Source organism: Bombyx mandarina, chromosome 12, assembly GCF_030267445.1.
Source record: "Bombyx mandarina strain Sakado chromosome 12, ASM3026744v2".
In the NCBI taxonomy this organism is placed as follows: Eukaryota; Metazoa; Arthropoda; class Insecta; order Lepidoptera; family Bombycidae; genus Bombyx; species Bombyx mandarina.
The window spans coordinates 9,743,957-9,770,601 of record NC_143219.1 but is presented as its reverse complement, the minus strand read 5'-3'; the positions used below and the strand labels follow the sequence as shown (position 1 = coordinate 9,770,601).

Sequence of the window (26,645 nt, the reverse complement as noted above, 5' to 3'; positions counted from 1 at the left end):
TCCTAAATACTTTCCTGTACTTAAATAAAAAGTAATCAGCAAAATTTAAGAGAAAAATCAAGAAAACCTACATAAAATTGAGCACGATTTTTTTTTTGCAAATTGTGATTCTACATTAGCCGAAAGAACTTCGTCCCTACCTGGTGTCCCACGACACCACATTTTCTTGTTTTATTGCTTAGATGGGTGGACGAGCTCACAGTCCACCTGATGTTAAGTGATTACTGGAGCCCATAGACATCTACAACGTAAATGCGCCACCCACCTTGAGATATAAGTTCTAAGGCCTCAAGTATAGTTACAACGGCTGCCCCACCTTTCAAATCGAAATGCATTACTGCTTCATGGCAGAAATAGGCAGGATGGTGGTACCTACCCGCGCGGACTCACAAGAGGTCCTACCACCAGTAATTACGCAAATTATAATTTTGCGGGTTTGATTTTTATTACACGATGTTATTCCACCACCGTGGAAGTCAATCGTGAACATTTGTTGAGTACGTATTTCATTCTTCTTCTTCTTCTTTTAGATAATTTGGCTCCAACGCCTTTGGCATTGATTTTGCCAATGTCAAAGTATTTACAAAAATGACAGGTGCTTAGAGAGGGAAAAAATTACTAAATCTAAATACAAATAAATTTGGTCGGTTTTTCCATACGCGAATCAGTGGTTTTAAGAACAGCACAAACAAATATATGTTAGACTAACTACTTTAGAGATAAATATTATTAGCAGATAAAAATTTACACAGAATATTTACATGTTTAGAATAGACTAAAGTTAATAAACAATTAATATTAATAGGTCGGGGAATGTCATTGGGAAGGATATCATAAAGAGGGGATACGATATTGGGGCAGTCGAAGAAAATGTGATCCAGGGTACCCTCATCTAATCCACACTCACAAAGAGAATGGTCACGGACTCTAATTTTGGCAAGAAAAACAGGGGAGCAAACATGGCCAAGTCTAAGACGGATTATAGCTGTGAAAATTTTTTTAGGAAGATGGCAGTGGGAGGAAAACCAAGGCTTAGAGGGCAGGGTCGGTTGCAAGTTACCATAATGCTTACCTACTGTCTGACGAGAAATCTGCCAGCTTTCATTCCAAGATTGAAGCATATCAGATTTTGCCAGAGAATGTAAATCTCGAGGAAAAATTTTGTTATACTTGTTACAGCCCATAACAACAGCCTCCTTGGCACAGGAGTCAGCAAGCTCATTCCCACAAATTCCGCTATGACTTGGGATCCAGACGAGAGTGACATCAAGTCCGGAGCAGTGACATTGAAACAGAGTTTCTTTAATTTTTAATATAATTTCAAAATTGACTTTTGAATGCGATGGAAATTTAGTTATGTCTTGAAGACAGCTTAAGGAGTCCGAAAAAATTACCGATTTACTTAGACCGCGGGTTTTAATAAAAAGAGCTGCTTCTAAAAGAGCAACAGCTTCACCAGAGTACACAGAGGAAGTCTGAGGGAGTTTGTATTTTAAGGAGATTTTAAACTTGGGGACCCATACCGCAGCACCTACAGGATCATTTTGGGATAGTTTAGATGCATCAGTGAATAGGTGATAATGATTAGGCCATTGTAGTTGTACTATGTTCTGAAATTGTAAATTTGCTCCTGGGGAATCTTTATGGATCCCAATATTCAAGAAGGTAGTGGGACGAAATAAAAGACAGTCAAAAGAGAAAAGAAAGAGGGGGAATTTATCATATTGAGAAATTGGAGAAGCTAAATTTTGCAGTTTCTTATACGAGTTGACAAGAGGAGGTACAGATTTATGACGCCAGTATCTAGAGGTTTCGGTCAGTTGAGCAAGTTGAGAAAGTAGAGCTAAAAGGGGGTGGTTAGAGAGAGAAATTACTTTGTAGAAAAATCTATCAGCTAGAAACTGTCTACGCAAGGCTAAAGGAGGTTCAAAACATTCAACTTGTAGGGCATTTATAGGGGAAGATTTCATGGCGCCAGAGATGATTCTGAGGCATTTTGATTGAATACGATTTAGTTTTGTAAGTGCCATTTTATTACAAGGCTCCAAAACAAAGCAACCATAGTCAAAGTGACTTCTAATTAAAGCATTATAAAGAAGCTTCTGGCTGTAAGGATGTGAACCCCACTTAACACCGGAGAGTGCGCGTAGAACATTGATGCTCTTCTCAACTTTATTGCAGATATAGTTTAAATGGTGAACACCGGAGAGTTTAGAATCCAAGAGAATGCCCAAAAACTTAACTTTACTCAAGACTGGAATAGATTGGTTACAAATTTCAATATTTATTTCAGGGATAACTCTCTTACGGGAGAAAGCTACCGCAGAACATTTAGGGATGGACAGGGATAAGCAGTGATCATTCAACCAAGAATTCAGGTTAAACAAAGCAGAATTTAGACAATTACAAGCTTGTGAGAAAGAATTAGATATGGTATAGAGGGCAATATCGTCAGCATATTGGAGGATACGGCAAAAACGGTTCACAGTAGTATCTAAAATAGCAGTGTAAATATTATAAAGCAGAGGACTGAGAACAGAACCCTGAGGCAGACCTTTCCAGGTCCGATGAGAAGAATTTTCACCTAAGATGCGAACTATAATAGATCTGTCATAAAACAAATTGAAGATAAAATTCACAATTCTAGGAGGCATATTCAGGTTAATAAGTTTTTGTCTAAGTAAATGAAGGTCGACATTGTCGTATGCAGAGGAAATATCTAGAAAAACTGCTATAACATGACGATTTTGAGAGAATGCAACACGAATATCTGAAGTGAGGAGGCTCAGGCTGTCCAATGTTCCGCAACCTCGTCTAAAGCCAAACTGACTATTAGGGAGAATAGACCTGTTTTCAACTATCCATTCTAGACGATTTTTTATCAAATGTTCCATAATTTTAGCTAGCACACTCGAGAGAGCAATAGGTCTATATGAACAAGATTGAGCTGGATCCTTGCCTGGTTTTAGAATTGGGATTATCAATTGAGTTTTCCATGAGGCTGGAATAGAACTCGAGAGAAATATATGATTTAAAAGATTTAGAAAGATTTTTTTAGAAGAGTCAGATAATTTTTTTATAAAAGAGTACGGGAAGCCATCTATACCTGGGGCTGAATCTCGGAGGTTGTCAAGAACACAGCATAGTTCTGCAAATGAGAAGCTGGAATTCATGGGGTCATTAGAGGTAGAGGAGGGAATTAAGGGACAAGGTTTAAAAGGCACAAAGGGTGGGCAGAGTTTGGAGATAAAATCAGGAAGCCAAGACAAGGAATTAGAATTAATATTATTATCAGATTGGGATTTACGAAATGCTTTTATTTTTTTCCAAATCAAGGAGGCAGGAGTTCTTGGGGAGAGATACTCGCAAAAATTACGCCAAGCAAGAGATTTCTTTTGTCGCAAAAATCTTTTAGAGATGGCCGAAATTTTCTGAAATTCTAGGAAATTCTCTAAAGAGAGAATTTTAGAAAATTCAGACTCAGCCTCCTTGCGTTTTTGGACTATTTGGGAGCATTCAGCATCCCACCATGCTGGTGAGGGAATTTTATTTGAAGCTGAATTCTTTAAGGGAATGGTTAGTTCGGCAGCGGAGGATAAAATGGAACAAAATTCTAGGTACAAAAATAAAGTATTTTCATCATTTGCATCAGGAAGAGATTCAAGATTATTTTGAACTAAAGATGAATACTTTTGCCAGTGGGCCTTGTTAAGTCTGAATTTCAAAAGGGGTTCATATGGAATTGAAGATGGGATGGAAGAATCGGCTAGAGTTAGTAATATTGGAAGATGATCACTGCCATGGGAGTTGGACAGAACAGACCAAGAAATCGAGTTAACTAAAGAGGGAGAGGACAAGGGCAGGTCTGGGGCACTTGGACTTTGGGATGGGGATACTCTACGGGTGGGAGTTCCATCATTAAGTAGACACAAATTTAATTCATCAAGTTTATCAAGAAATAATGAGGAATTTGAGTCACATAACTCAGAACCCCACATTGTATGGCGTATATTAAAATCTCCTAAGACTAAGAGAGGACATGGAAGAGAGGTTAAGAGTGTCGAAAATTCTTGAATAAGGTTACTGTTAGGGTGAGGGATGTACACTGAGACCACTGTGATGTTAAAGCAGCGAACTGCCACAATGTTAATTGCTGAGGAATGAGGAGGAAGGGTAATGCGAGAAAAAGATATATTTCTTCTGACCAAGATAGCAGTTCCTGCCCAGCCGTCGTCTCTGTCATCGCGGAGACACGAGAACCCGGGCACCCTAAGCAGAGTATCCGGTCTCAACCATGACTCCGCAACAGCAAAGAGGACAGGGTTATATTGATTAGATAGATAAATTATTTCTTGTTTTTTATTTCTGATACTACGACAGTTCCATTGTAGGATCTTCGTCATTATGCTTTGGTTGAGAGTTGACGAGACTAGAGATTAAAGCGTGAATCTGAATCAAGACGTTGTTCGGTAGTATATCATTGAATTTTGATAAAATATTTAGAAGCAGCATTGACATTAATTCCGCGAGATTATCATTTGTAGCAGGGGCACAGGGGGTGGGAGTGCTAAGAGCACAACCATTGGGTAAACAAGAGTTAGGAGGGCTAATAATATCGTTGTGAGCATGACGATCATAAGACTTCGAAAGTATTGGTTTAGACGATTTTTCAATAAAAACAGTTTTTTTGTATGAAGTTGACGGAGTATGACGAGAAGATGAGGGGGAGGAAGACGGGAGGGTATTCGAAGATGGAGCTGATCGGCTCAGGAAGATAGGTTTTTGGGGAAGAGAAGAATTGGCAACATCGGCATAGGAGGTGCGGACTGAAGGAAATCTGCGAGCTGCCTCAATATAACTAATATTTTCTTCAGACATAACCATCTTAATTGATCTTTGACGGGCATGTTCGGGGCATTTCGGGTCAGAGGCGGGATGACAACCAGAGCAGAACAAGCAGGTTATGTTATTTTCTGGAACACTACAAGAATTACCTTCATGGGGGCCTGCGCATCGAGAGCAGCGGGCTTGCGATCGACATTGATCACGAATGTGCCCAAAACGACAACACTTTAAACACTGAATAGTGGGAAGAGTATATATGTTTACAGGGAGGGAAACGCTGCAACAATATACATGTTTAGGAAGAACTTGCCCAAGAAAAGAGAGGACAACTGTACCCGTCGGTTCCCATACTGTTTTTCCATCTATTTTCTTTTTCTTATTCATTCTTCTGGCTTTAATGACGGTGGTTGAAACAGACCGACACTCAATCCATGAGACTAGGTCCTCAAGAGACCACTCTACAGGAATTTGTCTCACGACACCCATCCTGGTAACTTGAAAGCGTGGAATAATTGCTGACAATTTGTTAGATGAAAGTAATGGGTTTGTTAAAAATGAATTCGCTTCGTTATATGTTTTAAAAATAATAGCAGCCCTATTTCTACCCATGTTTTTAATTTCATCTATCCCCGAGATCTTACCATTGTAAATAATTTGAGCAATTTTAAGGGTACGGGTGTGGTTCGAAACTGGGGCAAAGTCACCATCTGAACGAGATACATGGACAACAAAAGGGCCAGAGTCAGTTTCAGAGTAATTAAGAACTGAGTTGTTATCAAAACCTGGCCGGGTGTAGGTATGTTGATTAGAGGCAGCTGCCGGTAAATGTGGAGCTGATCTTTTTTCTGGGACGCTTAATACGTCTTCCGCAGGGCGTTTTTGTGAAGCTTTTACAGGAGAATTAAGCGTTAGAGAAAGATCATCCATCTCTGAATCTAAAGAAGACCTCCCTTTGTCCGGCGGGACGTTTTCGCCCACCGAGGACGACATTGACATAAAAAATACACTTACCAGTTAAATGAAACTTAAACTAATCCACCACCAACAAAAATAGGGCAACACAATTCTTAAAAACACAGAAAAAACGGGAAAAACACTAAAAATAATCGAAACGCGTGTGATCTGACAGATGTCCAACTACCCTCTCCTCCACGTATTTCATTAGAAAAATTGGTATCCGCCTGGGATTCGAGCACTGGTGCATCGCTCAACACGAATGCACCGGACGTCTTAACCTTTAGGTCACGAATTTGGCATTCGGTATCCAACTGTAATTGTCGACATCGTGTGTGTGTGTGTACGTTTTCGGCATAACACGGGCATAAATCTATATAAATAAAATAATAATAAAAAATATATTTTTCAAAAATATTTAAATTATATATTTCGAAAGATAGTGTTTGTGGTGCCGCTTTATATTCAGTCTATGGAGGTAGAGGTAAGGAGAACTGTCTCATATGGGAGAAGCTTGAAATAGTGTCCCACTTCCAGCACAGAATAACAGTTAAAAAATCCTCCAAAATGGCGCTAGCATAGGCACAGGGTATGATATGAATTGAACAGTTGTTAACTGATTGAAGTATGCTGAGTTAAGAAATTGAATATATTTAATGACTAGAGTAGTAAGTGACTGTAATATACAAGATCTCACATGTTTACGTAGTCCAAACTAATTTCGTCAATATAGCCAAAAATTATTCCCGTGGTAAAACGTGGAGACATCGATTGCATTTTGTTATTAGCTTTAAATAAAATACTTGTTGTGATTTTGTAGTGCTTACAGTTCTTTCGTCCTTTTTTATATCTTTATCTTATTTTAATAACTTTCGACGCCTTTTTTTTAAATTTGCCCGTTCGCTACTGTAGCGCCGTCCTTATATAGCAGATTTAAACGGACATTTTTTCACACACAGAGACGGTTCTCCTTACCTCTACCCTTCATAATTCAGTCAAAAACAATTTCAACAATGGCAATGTTTATTGCAATAATAAAACCGATACTCGTATTATTCTCTAAATAACTAACTATTACTCTGTATTTTATCGCTTTTTCTTTTTATCGGCACGACTGCCACCCATGCCTTCTAGTTGCTGTTTCAGATCAATAAGTTGGTTGTCTGGCACATATCTAATCTCTTCATGTTCAGGAGTGTGTTCATGAACATTCAAAGTGCATCCCTCCGGTAAAAGAGCCCTTGATACCCGAAGCAGAGTACCCAAAGCCCATGCAGGAACATCAACAACCTAAAATGAAAATTATTATATCAAGACATAATTTGACATATTATTATTATCTATCAAGGTTTGTTTAATGCTGTGGATAGTCAGCCTATAGCCTAGGCGGTGAGGTGGTAAATTTAAAGTGGATTGTGTGACTCTTCCAAAACAGAAAGAAATACAAACATACCAGCAATTACAAATAATTTATAAACTTGCAAATCATTAAACTATTATCATTGTGATCATTCCTACTCAAGAATATGTAAACTAAGGAAGCTGTATTAAAGCTTTAAAAAAGAAAATTTTATTGAAAGAGAGAGCAAAGATGTTATTCGTAATCTTCATTGCTTAGTTATATGATTAAGACCCTTTTAATGAGTGTTACGGTTACATGACAATTTTATATTGTATTTGAAATTTACCTGAACATTGCGCTCATATATATTCAATTGGTATTCAGCATCTAGAGCAGTACTACCTGGCTTGAACCGTTGTACCTTTAACTGCTGAGCAGGTGTCGCCCAACTGTACAAAAAGTTTTTAGTGAAAGTCCTATTTATTGTATGATTTGTGTAATTGGACTACCAAAAGGAATATGGACTATGTTACAATTGAAATTTGTTACTGTTGCTGGGACACAAACAGACTGGTGCCGTGAAAAATCTCAGTTTAACCATATATTGCCCCAGCTCGCAGTTGAGTGCAGCCAGTTACTCTGCAATTACAGTCTTAAGCACATGGGTGTCAGACACCTTCCTAAAATCACCGCCTTCAAATTAGTGCTGTATAAAAATTAAGGAAACGAGATAAGACTTTCTGTGCAAAAACATAATGATATAAGCTGTAAACTAGAAGTGTAATTCCATAATTGAATATATGCTGTAGTTTGGCTCGACAACTTTTATTGAACATATAGCCCACTATTTACACATCCTCAACATACTGTGAACATTAACATCTATCAATATTGGTAATTCTAGAAATATACCATACCAGTCCTCTACTTGTAATCCCATCACTTCAGCATATCTATGGATCTGACTTTGGCACGCTTCCAATATAGTATAATCATAACCTTTAAGTTGCAAGTTCAAACAGTCATAGACTGGCTCATCAGGTTGTAAGCTCTGTTGAAAGACAGATACTTTAGATACTTTTTATTTTCAAGTTACAAAAAGAATATTATGTATACATACAATCAGGTAATCAGGTTCATATAGGTCACTTTTAAATCTTTGATTTGTTATTATATGATTTGTCCCAACAGAATCTATTATTTTAAGTTGTACACTACGACAACTTTTTATCTGAAACACAACCCTTCGAATAAATATTCATGAAAATTATAAAGGATTCATTTCAGTTTTTAAGGAACTTAAAAACAAACAATCGTTGTTAACAAATAATAAATTGTATTACCAAATTTTTTAAATTATTTCGAAGCATGTTTGAATACATGTTCTCTCAAAGTGCATCAATTTTAATTTTTCTTATTGTATGTACGTCACACAAAAACCTGCAATGTGTTTAATAATAAAAATAATATAATAATAAAATATATTCAAATTAAGTACTTTTAGAGGAAATCCAGGCTTCACACTAAATTATTTTACTCTGTGGTGTTAACTGACATTTTTTTTGGTGACAGTTCCATTTTTCCAACAGGAAAGGCGATGATTTTGTACCATACCGTCTTAACTCTTTTGTAACATTGAAAAATGAAATAGAGAGAAAAAAGGTCAAATTAATTTACTTAAAACTAATCAATTAGGAAGAAATTATATGAAACGAGATTAGATGAAATGAAATAAAATTTTAGTAAAATAGAGGCCATTTGCTGAAATTTCCGTAAGCTTTTTTGAAGAACCTAAAAAGTCATGCCAGCGATTTTGTTTCAATTCTTGGTGACATTGTCTTGATGATGTTTTTTCATTCGATTCCTATAGAAACAGAAAAGGCCTTCGGACCAGCAGTAATCCTTCCATCTAAAAAAATGGATGACAAAAGGAACGTTGTCATATTCTCACACAGTTCAAACTTTTGTAATAGAGGCCGAAGCTACGTCTGTTATGTGAAAAGTGAATATTGTAGTGAACAAAATGGAATTGAATCAGGAGAGATAAGACAACGTCGTTGGGCCCTGTTAACTTTAATTTTCCCACACTGATGCAAGTGCATTAATTATACAAAATTGATTACGTTTTTCAGATTCTTTCAAAGTTTATTACATATTTTCCTGTGAGATTATTTGATAAAACACCTACGGGGTTTTTTATCTTTTTTTTATTGCATACGGGCCACCTGATGGTGAGTAGCTACTGTCGTCCATAGACTTCAGCAATGCCAGGGCCGAAGTCAAGCCACTGCCTACAATTTATTTTTTTAACGTTTAATTGCATTTCATTAATTTAGATATCTGAATTGATTTAAATGACCGAAAGGTCCCATTTCATTTTTCATATCAAAGACATGGCGTTAGATTTTATCATAAAAGAGTTGGCTCTATGCGCTCTTTTTCCTTTGTGTACTCTGTGAATGAATTAAATAAAAAAATCTATGGTTTAAAAATCTCTGGTTAGGTACGTTCGTGCACGGGATGTCAAGGAGATGTAAAGAAAAAAGGAAATGTAGCAAAATTCTTTAAAACTATAAAACAATATTAACTAAGTTATTTACGAACAAACGTTCGATTTAATGTTTGCTTAAACCGAGTGACAATTTGAGGATATGGCTTCTACCGGTAGTACACCATTTCCGAAATGGCAATTGGCAATCCTTCTCGGTGCACCTATAGCTATCGGCTTAGGTTACCTTTACCTAAGAAATAGATTAGAAGACCCAGAAAAGAAGAAAGCATCAGAACTTAAAGCAAAAACGACAATATCTTTGGATAATGAAGAAAACACTACTAAGGTATCCGAAAGTGCCATAGAACGCGCCATGAAACTAAAAGGTGCTGGTAACCGGGCTTTTCATGCTGGAGAATATGACAAAGCCATTGCTTTATACAATGAAGCAATTGAAGCATGCCCCCCAGACCGCCCAGTCGATCTTGCTACATTTTACCAAAACCGCTCTGCTTGTTATGAAAAACGAGAAATGTGGGAACAAGTTAAAGAAGATTGCACTTTTGCATTAAAACTTAACGAAAAGTATGTAAAAGCATTTCTGCGTCGGTCTCGTGCCGCGGAAAAAAGTGGCGATCTTGTGCTTGCTCTTGAAGATGTGACATCTGCATGTATCCTTGAGAGATTCCAAGTGCAGAGCTCCTTAGTAAATGCTGATCGTATTCTTAAAGCATTAGGCCGACAGCATGCCCGAGAAGCACTTGCTAAACGCAGCCCAGTCATGCCTTCAAAACATTTTATCAAAACATACTTTTCTGCATTCTCAGAGGACCCTATTGCAAAAATAAAAGTGGATGATAAAACTGATGGATTTGCTAAAGCTAGGAAAGCACTTGACAATTTAGATTATGAATCAATTGTTGATGCTTGTACTGAAGAAATAGATGCAGTAGGAATTTTTAAAAATGAAGCTTTATTGCTGCGTGCAACATTTTACCTATTGCTAGGTAGACATGAAGAAGCTCAGGCAGATCTTGGAAAAGTTATTGAAAGTGATGCTCCTACAAAAGTCAAAGTCAATGCTTTCATTAAACGAGCTTCACTTTTTACTCAGCTCGAAAATACAGAACGTTGCTTAGAAGATTTTGCTCAGGCCGCACAGCTAGATCCTAACAATTCTGACATTTATCATCACCGAGGACAAGTGTATCTATTATTAGAGAGAATGGATGAGGCTACTGCTGAATTTGCTAAAGCTGTAGAACTTAATCCAGATTTTTCCATTGCCTATATTCAAAAATGTTATGCTGACTATAGACATGCACAGATTAATAAAAATGTTGGTGCTTTGGTTCAAGTCAGAGCAGATTTTGAAAGTGCTTTGGAAAGATTTCCTAGATGTGCTGAAGCTTATATTTTGTATGCACAAGTTTTGTCAGATCAACAAGAGTGGGGCCGAGCTGAAGCATTGTTTGATGCTGCACTTGCTGTAGATCCAAATAATGCTACTCTGTATGTCCATAAGGGACTTGTTCAATTACAAAAGAGCACAGATTTTGATAAAGCTGTTAAATTGATAAATAAAGCAATCGAGATGGATGACAAATGTGACTTTGCCTATGAAACCTTGGGCACCATTGAAGTACAAAGGTATCTAGATAATTTTACTCTAATATAATCTTTTTTTTAACACATCTTAACAGTATTTCTGTTATATAATAAGCTTAAAAATAACTTTGAAATGTATCTTATGAAAACTATTGACAATTTTGTTATCAAGTATTTATCACTAAGCATGTAACAATCTAAGATAGGAAATTTGTATTTTATTTCGTAATAATACATATACATTCTTATTTAAATATTGAATGATTGAGTCATATCTCAAAATACTGTTGTAGGTTTTCAAGTAAGCAGATGCAAGTGAGTTACATAATGTTTGTTTTTTATTTCCAGGGGAAACCTAAGAAGATCACTGGAATTGTTTGAAAAGGCCATTGCATTAGCTAAAACTGAACTAGAAATGACTCATTTGTTTTCATTGAAAGATGCAGCAGCAGCTCAGCTCAAGGTCTCCGAGCGTTGGGGTCTAGACTGGACAGTGAGCTAAACAGATTCAAAATAAGCTTTCCACAACCTTGACGAGAATATTAAGTTCATTAAATGTTCATTTCATAAGTGCCAGAGATGTTCTCGTTGGTAGCTACAACACCAAGAATAATTCAGACTTGCCTAAAAAATTCTTATGTTGTTGTGCTTCATAAAAATATATTTTTTTTTCAAATGTATACTTTTAAATTCAAACAAAATAATAATAATTACTGAGCAGAATGGACCCATTCGATATTAGTTCAATCAACATTTATGTGATGGGACTAATTTTTTTTGAATAGAATATTAAAATAAACAATAAAAAATACTACCAGAAGGGCTGTTGCTCTGGTTCTTCTAATTTTTAATTATGCTCTCAACCGCAGTGCTATTAGCATAGCAGTGTTTTTTCTTAATACAAAACTTTCTTTTATTCATCAACAGTACAACATGTAATGAAGCAAATTGGTAATATATCACTTGTTGTATTAAGTAGACATCTATTTACTTTGTGCTTTGAGGAATAAAATTGTTTGTTTGCTTCACTTGTTGAAGATTGGTATTATTATTGTTGTGTCATCTTTATTTTGTAATTCTTAACATAAAATTTTAGACGATGATAATAATAATAAATTTGTATAAAAGATAAATAGATTAAATGAACCAACCTTTTATTAAGATGTTTTTACTAATCTATTTATCTAAAATGTATGCTGTAATAGAAAAGAATGTTGTATTAGTAGATATGGTAAATTATTAGTTATTTAGACAGAATTGTGTTTTTTCATAGGACAAAGATTTTTACTTCTCTAAAACATATATTGAATATTTTGACATATTTTATGTACGAAAATGGGAAGAATGAAATATGAGGTACTATGAAAAGATCCACATTAAAAATATTGAAATTTCAATCTTTTGGTCCTAGTAATTTAGGCACTGTGGTTTCTAGGGAATTTAATAATACATTTTTGGGTAATAGTTGTGCTTAAGAAAGAATGTTTCTTTTATCCCTAGTGCTGACTTATCATTATCAATTTTTTATTGCTACAGCAATTTATAAATTTTGATGTTAAAGGGTAAATTACTTAAAAGATTTGTCGAGTTTGTGCAGCGGTGTGGTATGCCTGTGGACAGAGCATATAAAAATATTTGCATTTAAGTACTATTGCCTTGTATTGGACACATTTAATCTTATTATTATGTTGATTGTATCGTTCTCGGTGTGTTTGATTCCTGCAAAATTCTTGGTTAGATTGTAAATTTAGAATGTAGGTAGCTCACGAAGACGGTTTCGAGAGAGTTATTACCTCACCGATAGTGGTTAGATACCAATTTATGAAAACTACGAAATACATTATTTGAAGAATTTACATAACTGTTATTATTTTATTTATAAGCTAATCCTTTTAGGTCGTCGAAAGTATGGCACCTACATAGTGCGCACTTTTAAAGTTATTTAGTTGGCCATGAAGATGTCATTTAAATTATGAATTTTAATAACGTGCTATGTGTGTTTTGAAACCCATAATAGTCATAAATATTTTAGAAACAATTGTTTTAACTAAATCTTTGTTATGTTTCAACGGAACATTTTCTTATAGGAAGTATGGTGAAGACCCTCTGAACTCTAAAGTTATTTTTAATTCCGACCGCAAAGCAATAGTTCGGACGCGTTGTTCTCTAACCATTTCGTGTTCAGGTAAATCGAAACCCGAAAATTATCAAATTTGCGTGATTACTAGTCATAAACCGTATTGAGAGGACCGGTAAGTACCAGCATCTAGCCTATTGCAGTCATGTGTTGCAGTTTAAATTATGGGACGACCGCCTTTGTACAATAAAAATTGAAACCTCATAGAGATTAAAGTTCTCAAAATTTTAGACCCGCCCTTCCGAGCAAGGGCGATATGAAGTGATGATAGGTTCGGGCTCCGGTAGCCACATTTAAGCTTAAGCTTAGCAACCCATTTATGGCAAAGAGTACATAACAAAATTTTAATAATTAAAAATAGGTACTAATAATTAAGCTCAAGAAATATTTTACAATTAGTTCTAAATATTAGAGCAACTATGGGTCGAATGTGCGAAAAATCCAAAGAAAAGATTGGCAGATGAAGTCTGGATGATAAGATGCGCTATTATTACAATACCAGTCGAACTTTGACTTTGTGGGATAAAGTAACACCTCATCTCTTCTCATATCGTCAATGGCGACTAAAGGTTTCACCGGAGGATGGACAACAGTATTCCCTGTATTAAACCAGCGTGCGTGGAACGCCTACCGAGATTTACTCGTGATAGGGCGTATTGTTTCCGCGTACTTGTAGGTACTGAGTACCTGCTTATTTTTGCCAGGAATCATTTATTCATACCAGTTTGTAGGGAGAAATAGTTTATAATAGAATCGAGATTTCGACGTCAACCACTTAACACTTATCAAGATCAGCCCATAGACATCCACTGCTGGACATAGACCTCCCCAAGGTTGATCATAAGGACCGGTCCTCCGCTGCCCGCATCCAATGGAGTCTCGTGCCTTTCAACAGATCAACCCTCCCTCACACATCTAAGCAATAAAAAATAACAACTGAGAATGCGGGTGACCATAATTACATTGTGTTATCTTTGGGCTACAGTTACCAGCTGTGAACCGGTGGTGACCTCGACCATTACCCATCTATAGCAAAAAAAGTTGGGAAGTCCCACAAAATGACATACACCATGAGGCCAAGCTTGTACTACCTAAAACAGTATACTCGCAAAATATGTATTGATGAATCTTATCATCTACCCATAGCACTTATAGTATACTTATTTTATAATTATCCCACTGATTCCTATCATGTTTTCCTACGGAAGGCTGAAGCTAAGCAGGCGACAAATCGGGTCAATTTAAAGTATACCACGGTTACCTACACAGCTCTGAAATGTGTATGTGTATATGTGTGTTTATTTACAGATCTCTGTAGGGTTATTTTTGGGTAAGGAGGAAATCGCCTGACTTCCGCCCTCCACTGGGGACGGAGGGCGGGGCATGTCGGAGTCGAACCGACTAAAACCTCCTGTCGCTCAACAACCCACGTCCGAACCGAATGAGATAGAACTTATGAAAAGGCAAAGGGGGAAAGTAAAGCGTTTAGTGAGGAGCCCATCTCTCCCATCATCCTCCCCCTCGGGACGCCGGACCGGCGGTCGGCGCCACGACCAGCAGCCGTCTCCGTCGGCTGGCTATCCGAAGCCGCCGGTTAGAATGGGTTATCCCACGGAATACCCCGCTGGGTCAGAAACAGCGTGGGCCGAGGATAGCCGGTCTTTCATCACCCGGATGCTCTTCCGTAAAACGCTTGAAGAGCAGCTGGATAGTCGTCTTCTTAGGACCCCCACGCCGGTCCCCAGACCGACATACGAGGGGGACCCAAAACACTTACAGGGCCAGGGCTTGGGCGAGATCCGCCTCACTGGCCCCCGCTCGACGGCGGCGGGCTTGTGCATCTCTAACGCGCCCCGCTACCTCCTTCTCTGAGATGGTGCACTCGCAAAAGATCTCTGTAGAGTAGGTTCCTAAATAGATTTAATATTAACTGAGTACACATTTATTCACTAAACTCTTTAGTAAGGCAGTTAATGCAAAACTTTTTTGCAAAATATATTTGTATTGATGTTAAGTTTTGTAACGCAGTTTACTTGTTAGTTATATTCTCTTTGGATACTTGAATCGTAGGTGGGTCATACGCAAACAGAATAATTGATCTAAGGATTATAACCACTACCAATTCTCACACGTAAAACCATTGGCTTTCCGATTGGGACCTACACCTCAAACAGCCTCTGCGTAAAACGACGTAAAGCAATGAAGTTGTAACGTTTTGTATGTTGGCTTTTCTTTGGAAAGAAGGTTCTTTTCAACATAGATAATTCACCTTTAAACTGACTTGAAGGTTATTTCAATATCTATTCTGAGCATCAAAATAAAGCATAATAAATCTTTACATTGTTTGCACTTTTGTGTATATGTATAATACACATTATGATACCTGATTATTAATATTGGGTATGAATAATGGACAAAAAAGTTTATTATACTTCTTTAAAATCTCTTCAACATATTGTTCTGTTGTTGATATTTTGTTGTATAAAAACAAGTGTATCATTGCTGTGTTATAATTGTTCTGCCACTCAGAATGAATGGAATGGATGTGGTGGTGATTTTGTTCACTCGATTTTATTGTTTAATAGCACAAGACATTTCTTAGTTAACTGTTCAGAAGGTAGGTTACTTATTTTGATGAAAAATATTTATTTGCGTATGATTATGTGTCAAGCTCGGTGTGCATCTCAAGTGGCCTTATGCATCCATTCATTTAACTAATTAAAATCTCAAACTTGCGAAGTTGTTAAAATGTCAAAACCCATATCGAAAAAAAATATATATTAAAGATCGGTGAGGCGACAAAAGCTTGTTCGGCTATCGATCATGTTTTTCAACATTCGTCCGGAGTAATGTTGTCTTAACGAATTCATATCCCGTTTAGCCAATAATACGCTTACCTTTCCCGTGGATGATTGTCGTCAGTGTGGCCGCCAGTCGTTATACTGTACCTATATCAAATCAATCTAAACTTCATATATTGAGATAAAACGAGAAGGAATATCCGATATGTTTCTTTGACAGAAAATGCCATGTGCTTCGTAAGATCATGGATGGCAAGGGCACATAATTCGTGGTTGGTTCAACGAGGCTGTTATCTACCCAGTAAAAACGACGCCTTACCGCATTCAATGTCTTTACCCACAAGAGCTATGACATGTAAACACGAAAGGTACCTAACTTTTTTCACATTAAGTAACCCTGGTTCATACCGAGTCTTGAATGGCTTCACAGAAACTGTGAGCATTATTAATGATTATTTATGTATTACTGTCGAAGATAGCGGAGCGGACAGATAAACTGATTGTAAACGATTACTGCCGCCTATGAACATCGTCAATGGTAACCTGCTGTCTATCATACAATATCCACTTACTTAGGTACTTACCACTAGGGATACCTACTCACGTACCTACTTCTTAAATTTCCGAGAGGATGCTAAGATCCGTATTTCACTAAATGGGTATCTAAAAGAAAATATAACTATTTGGAATTTAACTATCAATAGCTGATTATACGGTAGTGATAATCAGCAATTTTAGTAGGCTCACGAGGCAACGAGGCTCTTATCAGTAACAAACTCTGCTTAACTTATGGGACTGATATTTTACTTGAATTTTTATGTGATCCCGCAGTTGCCACACTCCTGCCTATTTCTGCCACGAAGAATTTATGTGTTCCAGCTTGACTACAGATAGGCCGTGAATTTGTTCGCCCATGTATGCAATAAAAACGCATTGTACATACACACAATGAATTGTGTTCGTTGTGTGACGTTAAGCATCCAGCAATATATTGAAATTCTTACTAATTTTCCAAAACATTGCTCGTGGTCCAGATTTAGCGCTTATAGGAAAAAAACTTTCCACTTTTTTTTAAATAAGTTACTGTACCTATGTATTTAATCAGCGGTGATTTTTTTAAACCTTTTTCCTTTCTTAGGCTTGCTGATGCTGAGTATAAAGTTTGTCTTTGTAAAGCGGATTGGTGTAATTCAGGAAACTCCATAAATCCTTACCAGCTAGAATTAGTACTTAGTATAGCATTACTATACTATCAAATTTAGCTACTTATTATTAACTCGTAACTTATTAATTTGTTGAATAAATTAAATCTGTGACTCTGAACACCTCTCGGTTTATTTATGAAACTGTATCAAAAGTACCTATAGCATTGCAATAAATGTTACTTTGTTAATCTATGAGCTACTTTCGTTTCATCTGAGGTGCCTATGTCTATTTCTACGAAAAGGACGGTAAGAAATGTGTGTGTCAGTGGGCCGCGTCCGCTGCGTTGCAAGTCTGTTTTTTGCAGAGAAGCGATCTAAACCTACATAATTAGAAAAATGGAAAATTGTCACCGATCTATAGATCTACGCCTTTTCAAGAAAAAAACAAATTCTAGGAAGGAGAGCCGGTGATAGTAATAACTGGAAGGCCTTATGGTAAAAAAATTATTTTAATGTACTTAACTAATACATAAATTATAAAATTCCATTCACGAATAAAATAATAAATAGTTAAAATGTAATAAAATAACAACTTTTTTACAAGTTACTTCGTTCGTTAGATTTTAATGTCTTTTTTTTGTGAACTTTAATGAAGCTGATTTGGGAATATGATTAATAGGTACTTTGAATATAAGCAATTAGAATAGGTATTTAGATAAAAAACTATCCACGTCGGTGGGGATAAAAAAAAAAAAAAATGCCAGGTGTTTATAAGAAACATTGAACAACTTATAAACCAAACTCATCTCTCACTTTCTTCTTCTTTATCGGTCACTCCATCGCCTATAGAGATATTAATCCCGGTACTAATTTGACCATTATTAACATTTTTAGTCACCTTTTTACTCTTTAATGCATTATTGTTTTCGAAGAAACTGATTAAGAGTTCTTCAAAACTATCATTTTCTCCAGGAAAAATATTTTCAAGATCGATTTGCCTTCTTGGCCGAATTTCATTAGATGATTTGCTGGATAGCTTATAAGCATTTTCATCGTTATCAACTATCCCTTTCTTATAGATTTCGACAGGTACGTCACTCCCATCACTAACATCGTATTTTATACCGACATCGGCTTCTTGAATTTCGACGGATCCTAGTCCTCGATCTAGTAATGTTCTCAGATTCTTTGCTCTGTTCTTTTTGCTTATGTCTTCAGAGATAATCTTTTTAGAACTTTTATCTTTAAATGGATGCAGATGTTTCACTTCAGTTGTTTCGTTTGGTTTTGGAATTTCGTTTTTGAAATCGTGATATTCATTAACGGGATTCGGTTTGGAACTATAGGTTTTGACCTTCGAATGACCTTGTATAATTAAGTTCATTGGAGTTGTTGGTGACTCCGTTGTAGATTTATGTTTGTCTTTATTGTCCACATCTATTAATGTTGATATTGGCGGTGTGTAACGCATGTGTAAATAAGGATCGTGAGTATGTACAGACGGTTTCCTAAAGTTTTTGTTGTAAAATGTTTGCTGTTGCTTATCCTCGGTTTCAATCTCACTAATTGTAGTCCGTGGTGGTGGTTGCAAAGTTTGCATAGTTTCTAGATTTACAACGTTTTCTTTTTCGTGAATCTGATACACTTGTCTGTTTCCTGTTGCGTGAGCATAAAGATTGTCTTCTGGTCTTTCCGGCCCATTTATCATAGGCATAGACATCATTGGACCAAGCATATCCAATAAACTAATTTCTGGTTTAAGCTTTAAATCTTGTGTGTGTGGAGTAGCTTGAAGTTCGGATGTATGCTTTTCATTAGTGTCTTCTTCGGAACTGTCATATTTTGGAGTAGTTTCATAAGTGGTCTGTTCAGTTGGCCAAGTTACTTGTGTGAAGGGTGTTGTTTCCATTTCTGTGGATGGTAAAACAGTCGGTAAAAATGTCGGTAAGACTGCCGGACTAGATGCAACCTTTGTTGGTGGCGGTGATTCTGACAACATTGGTCTATAAAATTTAAATGGTAATTCAACCACTTTCAAACGTTCCGTTTGAATAAGATTCTGTGTTTCATTAACTGTACTATTTTCCTCAATAGGTGTTGTTGGACCCCATCCAGCATAGTCGGTACTCACAGTGTTACTTAACGGAGGCAGCGTTTTGTTAGAGTCAACCAGCCAATTTTCAGTTGTTGAGGATTGAAAAATTAAATTGGATTCTTGTAACGCGTACGATGATGTAATCATTTCAGGTCGCGTTGTTGAATTTTTCGAGAAAAATTTTGGTGGCTTAGGCTGTTTCATTTGACTGCTTATGGTTGGCAAATTGTTTTCTGTCAATATGAAGAGTGATGGTTGATGTCCTAGAGGTGGCGGTGGAGGTGGTACAAGTATTGTCATCGGATAATTTTCGCTAAGATTGTAGGCAAAATCTTCGTACTTAGGAGTAGTTGGTCTTATTAGCGGTCTCCTGGTTTGTTGTGGCGGGTGTGTTGCTGCTATGCTCGGTTTTCGTGAAGAAACCCCTAACATTAAAATTTCAGATTTTCGTTCTGGATAATGATCACGTTCGACCCTAGTATCATCAGCCCAATAATGAACTCTTTCGAGAATAGGAGGTTCATAATCATAGGTCGGATCGTTTCTTAAAGGGTCTCCACGACCAGTTAAAGGTTTCCATTGATCAAAATCCATTCGGGGAGAAAAATTCGAGATCAAGCTACTGCTGTGAGCTTCGGCCGCGTTAGCTGGAAACAAATGTATGTAAGTAAAAATAGCAGCGTGAGTAAACAAGATCTATTGATTTTGAAAGTGAATTTAGAAATATTTCGGAACCCTCGTGACAAAGCGACATTGTGCCTGCTATTCCTATGAAAAGTCGCAGGTGCAAGACCTCGAATATACCAGTTTTTTTATTTATTGCTTAGGCGGGTGGACGCGCTCACGGCCCACATAGTGTTAAGTGGTTACCGGGGCCCATAGACATCTACAACGTAAATGACGCCACCCACCTTGAGATATGAGTTCTAAGGTCTCAGTACAGTATCTAGTTAAGTTTTTTTGAAAGTCCTCAAGTGCATACCGTAATGTATGTACGCCAATGGTTACCGTCGTTACTCTGCTAACAATATATTTACATTGCTAATGGCGATGGCGGCGTGGAAGTTTGCGTAATTGCTTGCGGTCTCCGAGTATGGAATCGTAAAGAAATGTTGTTACGTTTACATTGAGACTTCTATCCATAAATAAATTATATGACTTTTTAATTTTTTTTATTGCATACTCTACCCGTGCGGACTCACAAGAGGTCCTACCACCGTTAATTACGTAAATTATAGTTTTCGGGTTTGGTTTTTATTACACGATGTTATCCTTCACCGTGGAAGTCAATCGTGAACATTTCTTAAGTACGTATTTCAATAGAAATTGGTACCTGCCTGGGGAATTCGAACACTATTGCATCGCAAGATACGAAGGCACCGGACGTCTTATCCTTTAGGCCACGACGACTTCTTCTTCTACCGCAAGTCTCAAGACGCATCGCGCCATTCACGTTGTGATGTCTATGAGCTCCAGATATCAGGTAACACAATATGGCCTCTGAATTAATCGCCCATCTATATAATAAAAAATATATCTGGAAAAAAATTGTTTTAAGCTAAGAATAATATTTTGTGTTGATACTAACTTGATCCTAACGCGACCACTGACGAAACGATGAACAACATTACGCAGCTCTCCTTGTTCTGAAATTGAATTAAAGGAAAATTGGTAACTTTGAATTATCCTTTATCCCATCCTTCATTACGGTCGAAATTCATATTATTATTTTTCTGTTCTATTGGCACTGGTAGTCTATCAATCCCATATTTTAATGCCTGTATTTTAAGCTCACGTTCCGATGTGAATAGTATAGAGTATAGCAGTATTACAATACGGCCTACTGTGATTTCCACCTTATATTTCGGCACGTTGCCGCTTGACGTTGAATGAATCTGTGAATATAACTCAATAAAAACATACAGAACATGAATGATGTTTCTTTACTCTAAAAAAAACAATACATTTGGCCAAAAATAACGTGGGACAGGAAAGTTAAATATCTGTTAAATCCTTAAAAAAAACCATATCGGCATAAGCCGATGATCTGCCAGAGGAGTAGTGAATTATTTCCTAATAAGAAAAGTACAAAACCTGTATACATCCAATCATGAACAATGCGAGTGTGGTATTAGAGGTTTCTAGTACTAACACTATTGTCAAAGGGACCCGGTCCGACTTAATGCCGCTTGAATCGTAATACGAAATTTGAGTAAAATTTAAGCTATAAATAATGTTATCGTGCCTTCGTCCATCACCTATTCGTTTTTAAGCTCGGTCGAATATGGGCTTCGACTTCATTATAATATACGTTTCCGATTTAAAATGTAATGAGCCGCTCGGCGCTTTTCAGAAATCGTTATTTTGTTTCGTTAACGATCATCATGTCACATGATTTTCATTGCATCCAATTAGAGCACTCTGCTGCTCATACATACAATAATGGCAGTTTTTTTTTTTGGTCACTATAAAAACAAGAAATGTTAATTACCAAAGTTTTAATCAACATTGTTTTGGATTTTTATTTAATTACATTAGTTCGGCAACCTCCGGTGCCAAGGTGCCACGAAAATAACAACTATTTTATTTACTACTAGCTGACCCGACAGACTTCGTAGTGCCTCAAATAAAAGGAATCCGTCCGACGGGGAACACATCAAAAGAAAAATAAAATCGTTATTTTTATTTAATTCCGAGCATTTTCATATTTATTTAACTTTTAAACCTTCTCTGGACTTCCACAAATAATTCAAGGCCAAAATTAGCCAAGCTGTTCTCGAGTTTTAGCGAGACTAACGAACAGCAATTCATTTTTATCTAAATAGATTTAAACTGGAATATTTGTTTCTATCGCAGCGGAAATAGACAAAACGTGCAACTAAGCCGTGCTCACTCACAGTACGTATCTGTACTGAGATAAGAATTAGGGATAGGATATAACAGAAAAAAGATGAGAATATTATCACAGATTAATTATGGTGGAGTAATTCTATTACCTCGAGTAGATTGGGTTGTAGACGTGATAAATAATTGGAAATATTAACTTGCTATGGCTTATAATAAACAAACCTGGGACTTATACACCTAGTAAAATGTAGACACGGCAGCAAAGACAACTTATATCAAATTAAAGCTTAGCTTTGCCAAACAATTTCTTCCTGAAGAATCAGATTTATGAACAAAATGACCAGGAATTATGGAATCTTCGTGAAAGCCTAAATCAGTACATACATATCGGTTAAAAGTTAAAGCCGTCAGGACACGCGTGGTGCCGCAGTGAAAGCAAAGCGTGATTCGAATCGTTAATGCGAGGATCTACTCGACGGGAATTATACCATAGTCTTTTACATCTAATTTTCCGTATTTTCCTTTCACTGTTTCCTTTCTATGATGCGAAATTCCTACGTGTTCAGATAAACTAATTTGTACCTAATCATTCTAATACGTGAATAGCCCACAGCAAAATTTATATCGTAGGTACATACGGCGACCACGATCGCTCCAAGAGTGCATCAACAATCAAGATGCTTTGTTTACGTAGGTACGTACATATTTGTATTAGGTATAGGTATACATAGTAATTCGTAGAATGTTTTCTTTTCAGAATTTATTAAAAACGAAATGTACCTACATTACTATTCACTATTACCATAGCTCATACATATTATGTAAGTACTTGATGAGACTTAGATGCCTTATAAAGTTTTGCTTGCACCAAAGCAGTTTTTGATCGTATTTCACGCGGGTAGCTTGAATTTAAATATTTAAAATAATAAAGAGTTATGCTAGGCACAAAATACAAACATCGTAAATTTATTGTTCTTTGGATCTCCTTCGCTTGAAAACGTCTGCGTCCACCGCCTTTAACCGGTTTACGCTTGAGTTATTCACGCGTTTCCGAAAAACTCGTACCTACTAACAAAATATTGGGAGTGAAAGTTTTCGAAGGCAATATATTTTATAAACGTTAAATTTGATGAAGGAGAGTTACCGCGGAGGGTTGCGGGGCGGGGGCGTGAGAACACGTCGCCGCCTCAGACCGAGTGGCGCCACGGGCGTTTTCACGCCCACGCGCTGTTCTTTGCCTAAACCACAGAAATATAAATCAACAGACAAAGGATTTTTATGATTCAACAAACTTTTATTCACTCATCGTTGATCTATTTGGATATCATTTTATAATCACCTACTTGATTTTTTACGGTGTACCTTTACTTTAGTTGGAAACGATTAAATCATGATCCAAAAACGAATGCCTTTAAACGAGATTAAATTATTTAGGTAACATCTAGTTCTAATCTATTTACTAAATTAACTCAATGTTTATTATATATAATCATTGAGTACTTAGTTTATATTTAGTGAGTATAAGCAAATTACATTGTCAACATAGTGTCTACTGTCCAGCAGGTATTAGCAAAGTGGGTGCAGCAGGAAAGGTATAACACTTTCACACGTCGTGTGTCGTTGACCTGACAGCACTTGGTGCGACACTTCGTCACAGAAGATGTGCCTACGCTACAAACACTGTCACGATTGCAACAGTTACAACTTTTTTAAATCTCCTTAGGTTCCTATCAGGAACGGTAACTGTTTTCTTGAGATCACTAGATACCTGAGGTTTTTGAGATCACGGATAGCTCATTTAAAATATTTTATAAATAAAATATAAATAAATTATTTTGCTTTTCTACCTTTTCGCTGGCCTAAGGGGCTATTCCAGCTTCTCGCGGACGGATAGGTGAACTCACGGACTCAACCTGAGACAATTTACCAACACTAGCCCTCGCAAGAGCAGTGCTTCGCAGAATTTACCACCGGATCGGAATCGCGACCCGATTGAGAAGTTCCGGAGAAAAAACTCAGTGTGCTGTGCTTATGGGTTAGTTCGCTCGTCGAACTCTTTGTCGTGATCGACGAGGACGGTGACCGGTGCTTGAAGAGCTTAAAAGCACCGAGAGTGGATCCGGGGGATCCAACGTGATACTGCAATAACTAAACCTATTCGTAGCTGAAAAAGGAAACAGTTTTAAAGTAATGAAGGTAAGAAATTAGATGAGCTTAATGCGCATACGAATGATATAGATATAGTAGCTTGAGGGGCGCTACTAAAGTCATCGTAAATTAATGTGTCTGTTGTACTTAAGTGATGCGACTATCGAAAACAAATCCTGGCAAGTATGTACAAATTTTTTATAGTAAGCCCCTATTTTACATTTTTACTGAACCTCTTCTCCACTATTAAGAAATTGCGAAACAAAATCAAATCTGAAAAATTAAATTTTTGCTAATGGGATAGCCGGAATATGATTTTAATTGAGATTTCGACCATCTGTCTCAAGGTGGCATTCAAATTACGATGTCTATGAAATCCGGTCACGAATTAAGACTAAATGAGCCGCGAGACCATCAACAGCAAAGAATGAAAAGCAAATAAGTTTGAACAGAAAATTGTCATTGCGATCATCTACGCTATAAAGTATTAATAATTTGTTTTATAAATTTCTAGAAATCCCTAGGGGAAAATAAATGCGTAAACGTTACAATAACATTTGCAAAGAACAGCATTGAAAGATTTAAATTAATCTTAAAATTCAAATATTGCAAAATCAATGTTAATAACCTCATTTTATGATGAATTAATGGAGATGACGGATTACCTTGGGTGCTGCATGTTGCAGTTTTATTATTTGTCACGAAAGAAACATGAAGAAATTAATTGGTAGAGTGAAAATACTTTTTATTTGTCAAAACACACGCGATCTTAAAATACAATTGAGTAATCCAACGCAAAGCACAAGTGAAAATATTAAGTATATTTTATACCGCTGCAAAATAGTTTGAATTTTATGAGAATTATTGAATAAATATGGTACAATTAAGAAAAAAAACACCAGGTTTTGAAACGATCACTTATTAATTTTTAAATTTTAATTTTAATTGAAAGACTGCATATTTAGGGGAAAATCGTTGGCAAATTCGTAATAGATAACATTTATAGACTTACCCAATTCATTTTTGTTTTGTATCATGGAGCTTATATTAAATCATTAGCACTAGCCGATCTGAGCACGTTGCGAGCAATCAAGATTGTAACCGGGCGCGGGCGCGTATACCGCACGATGTCTATGTCGCGTCTGGTGCATACCGTACATTTGTATACACTAGAAGGCTCGTAGAAGCTCTTCAAATCATTCATAAAGCTTGTTTCGACCGCCCAGACTAGTTCGCATATCAGGCACGCTTCACTATTACCATGCTTTGATAACCTTGTCGCTCGTCAATAAGCCGCATCTAACCATTTACTTAGCTTCATGCCAAAAATGTGACATGGATAACTTAATTGTTATCATAGCGTAATAATTTATTTCCATAGTCTTTTAAACAACAATTAAATTTATTAAATGGAGGGTTGAACTTTCTAAGTGAAAAACATATTTCTTTTTTTGGTCCATTAGACGTGTACTCTGTGAGTATAGCTTAGTCATGTTAAATTCTGAAGAAGTTGCAAACTTTTCTTTATTATTAAATAGATTATATTGTGTTCACAAGTGACTTTCATGATGAAGAAATATAGTGCATTGTGTAATGAATCAACCCAAATTTATGAATTTTGCCTTTCGGGTTGAAGTTCCGATTAGAACCGTAGCAACACCTGCCTGGCCTACCAAAAAAAATTCAGACTTTATTATCAAAAGTGCGAAACTAAATAGTATTTGTCTCTGATCACAATGAAAACTGACAATGACACTAGCGACCAGCCCCGACTCGCACGGGTATTTAAAACTCAAAATTAAAAATTATAATACACACACATAAAGCCTTCTATTTGAGTCATGTTACTGAAAGAAAATTATAATGAAAGTCTCGATATTATTATTTAAATGAACTTTTATTTTTATTTGAATGAAATTGTTTGGTATTATTTTATTATTATTTTCAATAAGTATTTCTTTAAAAGGTCATACATAGAAAACAAAAGTCATAGAATTTATTGAGTCACTTATTTTATTTATTTATTTATGTACACACAAAAAAGAAGACAGTACAAAGTAATAGGAAAATTAATTATCTTATTGTGGCACAACTATATTTAATAGTTAGACATTTATATTTATAGATATTTATATAATACTCGTAGTTAGCTGTTGCGACACTTTATTTAAATAGTAATGTGTTCTGCAAAGTCGTAGTAGTTACATTATTTTATTCTATCATCAATATTTT

The 26,645-nt window shown here is 36.4% G+C and overlaps 5 protein-coding genes across 5 annotated transcripts; 2 read left to right on the top strand and 3 right to left on the bottom strand.

Annotated features, from left to right (window-relative positions):
* Positions 1 to 1,072: 1,072 nt before the first annotated feature.
* On the bottom strand, positions 1,073 to 3,998 carry LOC149501800 (uncharacterized). Its single transcript, XM_089731787.1, has 3 exons — positions 3,377 to 3,998; positions 1,395 to 2,959; positions 1,073 to 1,300 (listed from the first exon to the last, which is right to left on the bottom strand). The coding sequence occupies exons 1-3, from the start codon at positions 3,996 to 3,998 to the stop codon at positions 1,073 to 1,075; spliced, it is 2,415 nt and encodes an 804-aa protein (XP_089587913.1).
* Positions 3,999 to 6,804: 2,806 nt separating this feature from the next.
* mRpL48 (mitochondrial ribosomal protein L48) lies at positions 6,805 to 8,667 on the bottom strand. The gene is made up of 5 exons (XM_028176678.2): positions 8,485 to 8,667; positions 8,262 to 8,372; positions 8,059 to 8,192; positions 7,488 to 7,590; positions 6,805 to 7,089 (listed from the first exon to the last, which is right to left on the bottom strand). The coding sequence occupies exons 1-5, from the start codon at positions 8,521 to 8,523 to the stop codon at positions 6,886 to 6,888; spliced, it is 591 nt and encodes a 196-aa protein (XP_028032479.2). The 5' UTR covers positions 8,524 to 8,667; the 3' UTR covers positions 6,805 to 6,885.
* A 924-nt stretch (positions 8,668 to 9,591) lies between these two features.
* Tom70 (translocase of outer membrane 70) lies at positions 9,592 to 13,096 on the top strand. The gene is made up of 2 exons (XM_028176661.2): positions 9,592 to 11,282; positions 11,589 to 13,096. Exons 1-2 carry the CDS (start codon positions 9,793 to 9,795, stop codon positions 11,740 to 11,742), a joined length of 1,644 nt encoding a protein of 547 aa, XP_028032462.2. The 5' UTR covers positions 9,592 to 9,792; the 3' UTR covers positions 11,743 to 13,096.
* A 2,690-nt stretch (positions 13,097 to 15,786) lies between these two features.
* LOC114244718 (uncharacterized) lies at positions 15,787 to 17,445 on the top strand. Its single transcript, XM_028176603.2, has 3 exons — positions 15,787 to 15,994; positions 16,399 to 16,546; positions 17,317 to 17,445. Exons 1-3 carry the CDS (start codon positions 15,787 to 15,789, stop codon positions 17,438 to 17,440), a joined length of 480 nt encoding a protein of 159 aa, XP_028032404.2. The 3' UTR covers positions 17,441 to 17,445.
* A 368-nt stretch (positions 17,446 to 17,813) lies between these two features.
* On the bottom strand, positions 17,814 to 25,566 carry LOC114244800 (uncharacterized). Its single transcript, XM_028176703.2, has 3 exons — positions 25,426 to 25,566; positions 21,007 to 21,064; positions 17,814 to 20,065 (listed from the first exon to the last, which is right to left on the bottom strand). The coding sequence occupies exons 1-3, from the start codon at positions 25,432 to 25,434 to the stop codon at positions 18,126 to 18,128; spliced, it is 2,007 nt and encodes a 668-aa protein (XP_028032504.2). The 5' UTR covers positions 25,435 to 25,566; the 3' UTR covers positions 17,814 to 18,125.
* Between the last annotated feature and the right edge of the window lie 1,079 nt (positions 25,567 to 26,645).

Bases quoted from the DNA above. Each gene is read 5' to 3' on its own strand.
- Tom70 (XM_028176661.2), top strand. From the start codon at position 9,793: ATGGCTTCTACCGGTAGTACACCATTTCCGAAATGGCAATTGGCAATC. The intron at 11,283-11,588 runs GTATCTAGATAA...TTTTATTTCCAG, and splicing joins GGCACCATTGAAGTACAAAG to GGGAAACCTAAGAAGATCAC.
- LOC114244800 (XM_028176703.2), bottom strand. The intron at 20,066-21,006 runs GTTAGTATCAAC...ATTTGTTTCCAG, and splicing joins AGTGGTCGCGTTAGGATCAA to CTAACGCGGCCGAAGCTCAC.
- LOC149501800 (XM_089731787.1), bottom strand. From the start codon at position 3,998: ATGTGGGGTTCTGAGTTATGTGACTCAAATTCCTCATTATTTCTTGAT. The intron at 2,960-3,376 runs GTAATTTTTGCG...TTCTAAAACCAG, and splicing joins AAAGAAATCTCTTGCTTGGC to GCAAGGATCCAGCTCAATCT. The intron at 1,301-1,394 runs GTAATTTTTTCG...TAAAAATTAAAG, and splicing joins CCCGCGGTCTAAGTAAATCG to AAACTCTGTTTCAATGTCAC.
- LOC114244718 (XM_028176603.2), top strand. From the start codon at position 15,787: ATGGACAAAAAAGTTTATTATACTTCTTTAAAATCTCTTCAACATATT. The intron at 15,995-16,398 runs GTAGGTTACTTA...TTTCTTTGACAG, and splicing joins CTTAGTTAACTGTTCAGAAG to AAAATGCCATGTGCTTCGTA. The intron at 16,547-17,316 runs GTACCTAACTTT...TTCCTTTCTTAG, and splicing joins ATGACATGTAAACACGAAAG to GCTTGCTGATGCTGAGTATA.
- mRpL48 (XM_028176678.2), bottom strand. From the start codon at position 8,523: ATGTATTCAAACATGCTTCGAAATAATTTAAAAAATTTG. The intron at 8,193-8,261 runs GTATGTATACAT...GTCTTTCAACAG, and splicing joins ATGAACCTGATTACCTGATT to AGCTTACAACCTGATGAGCC. The intron at 7,090-7,487 runs GTAAATTTCAAA...TTTTCATTTTAG, and splicing joins TATATGAGCGCAATGTTCAG to GTTGTTGATGTTCCTGCATG.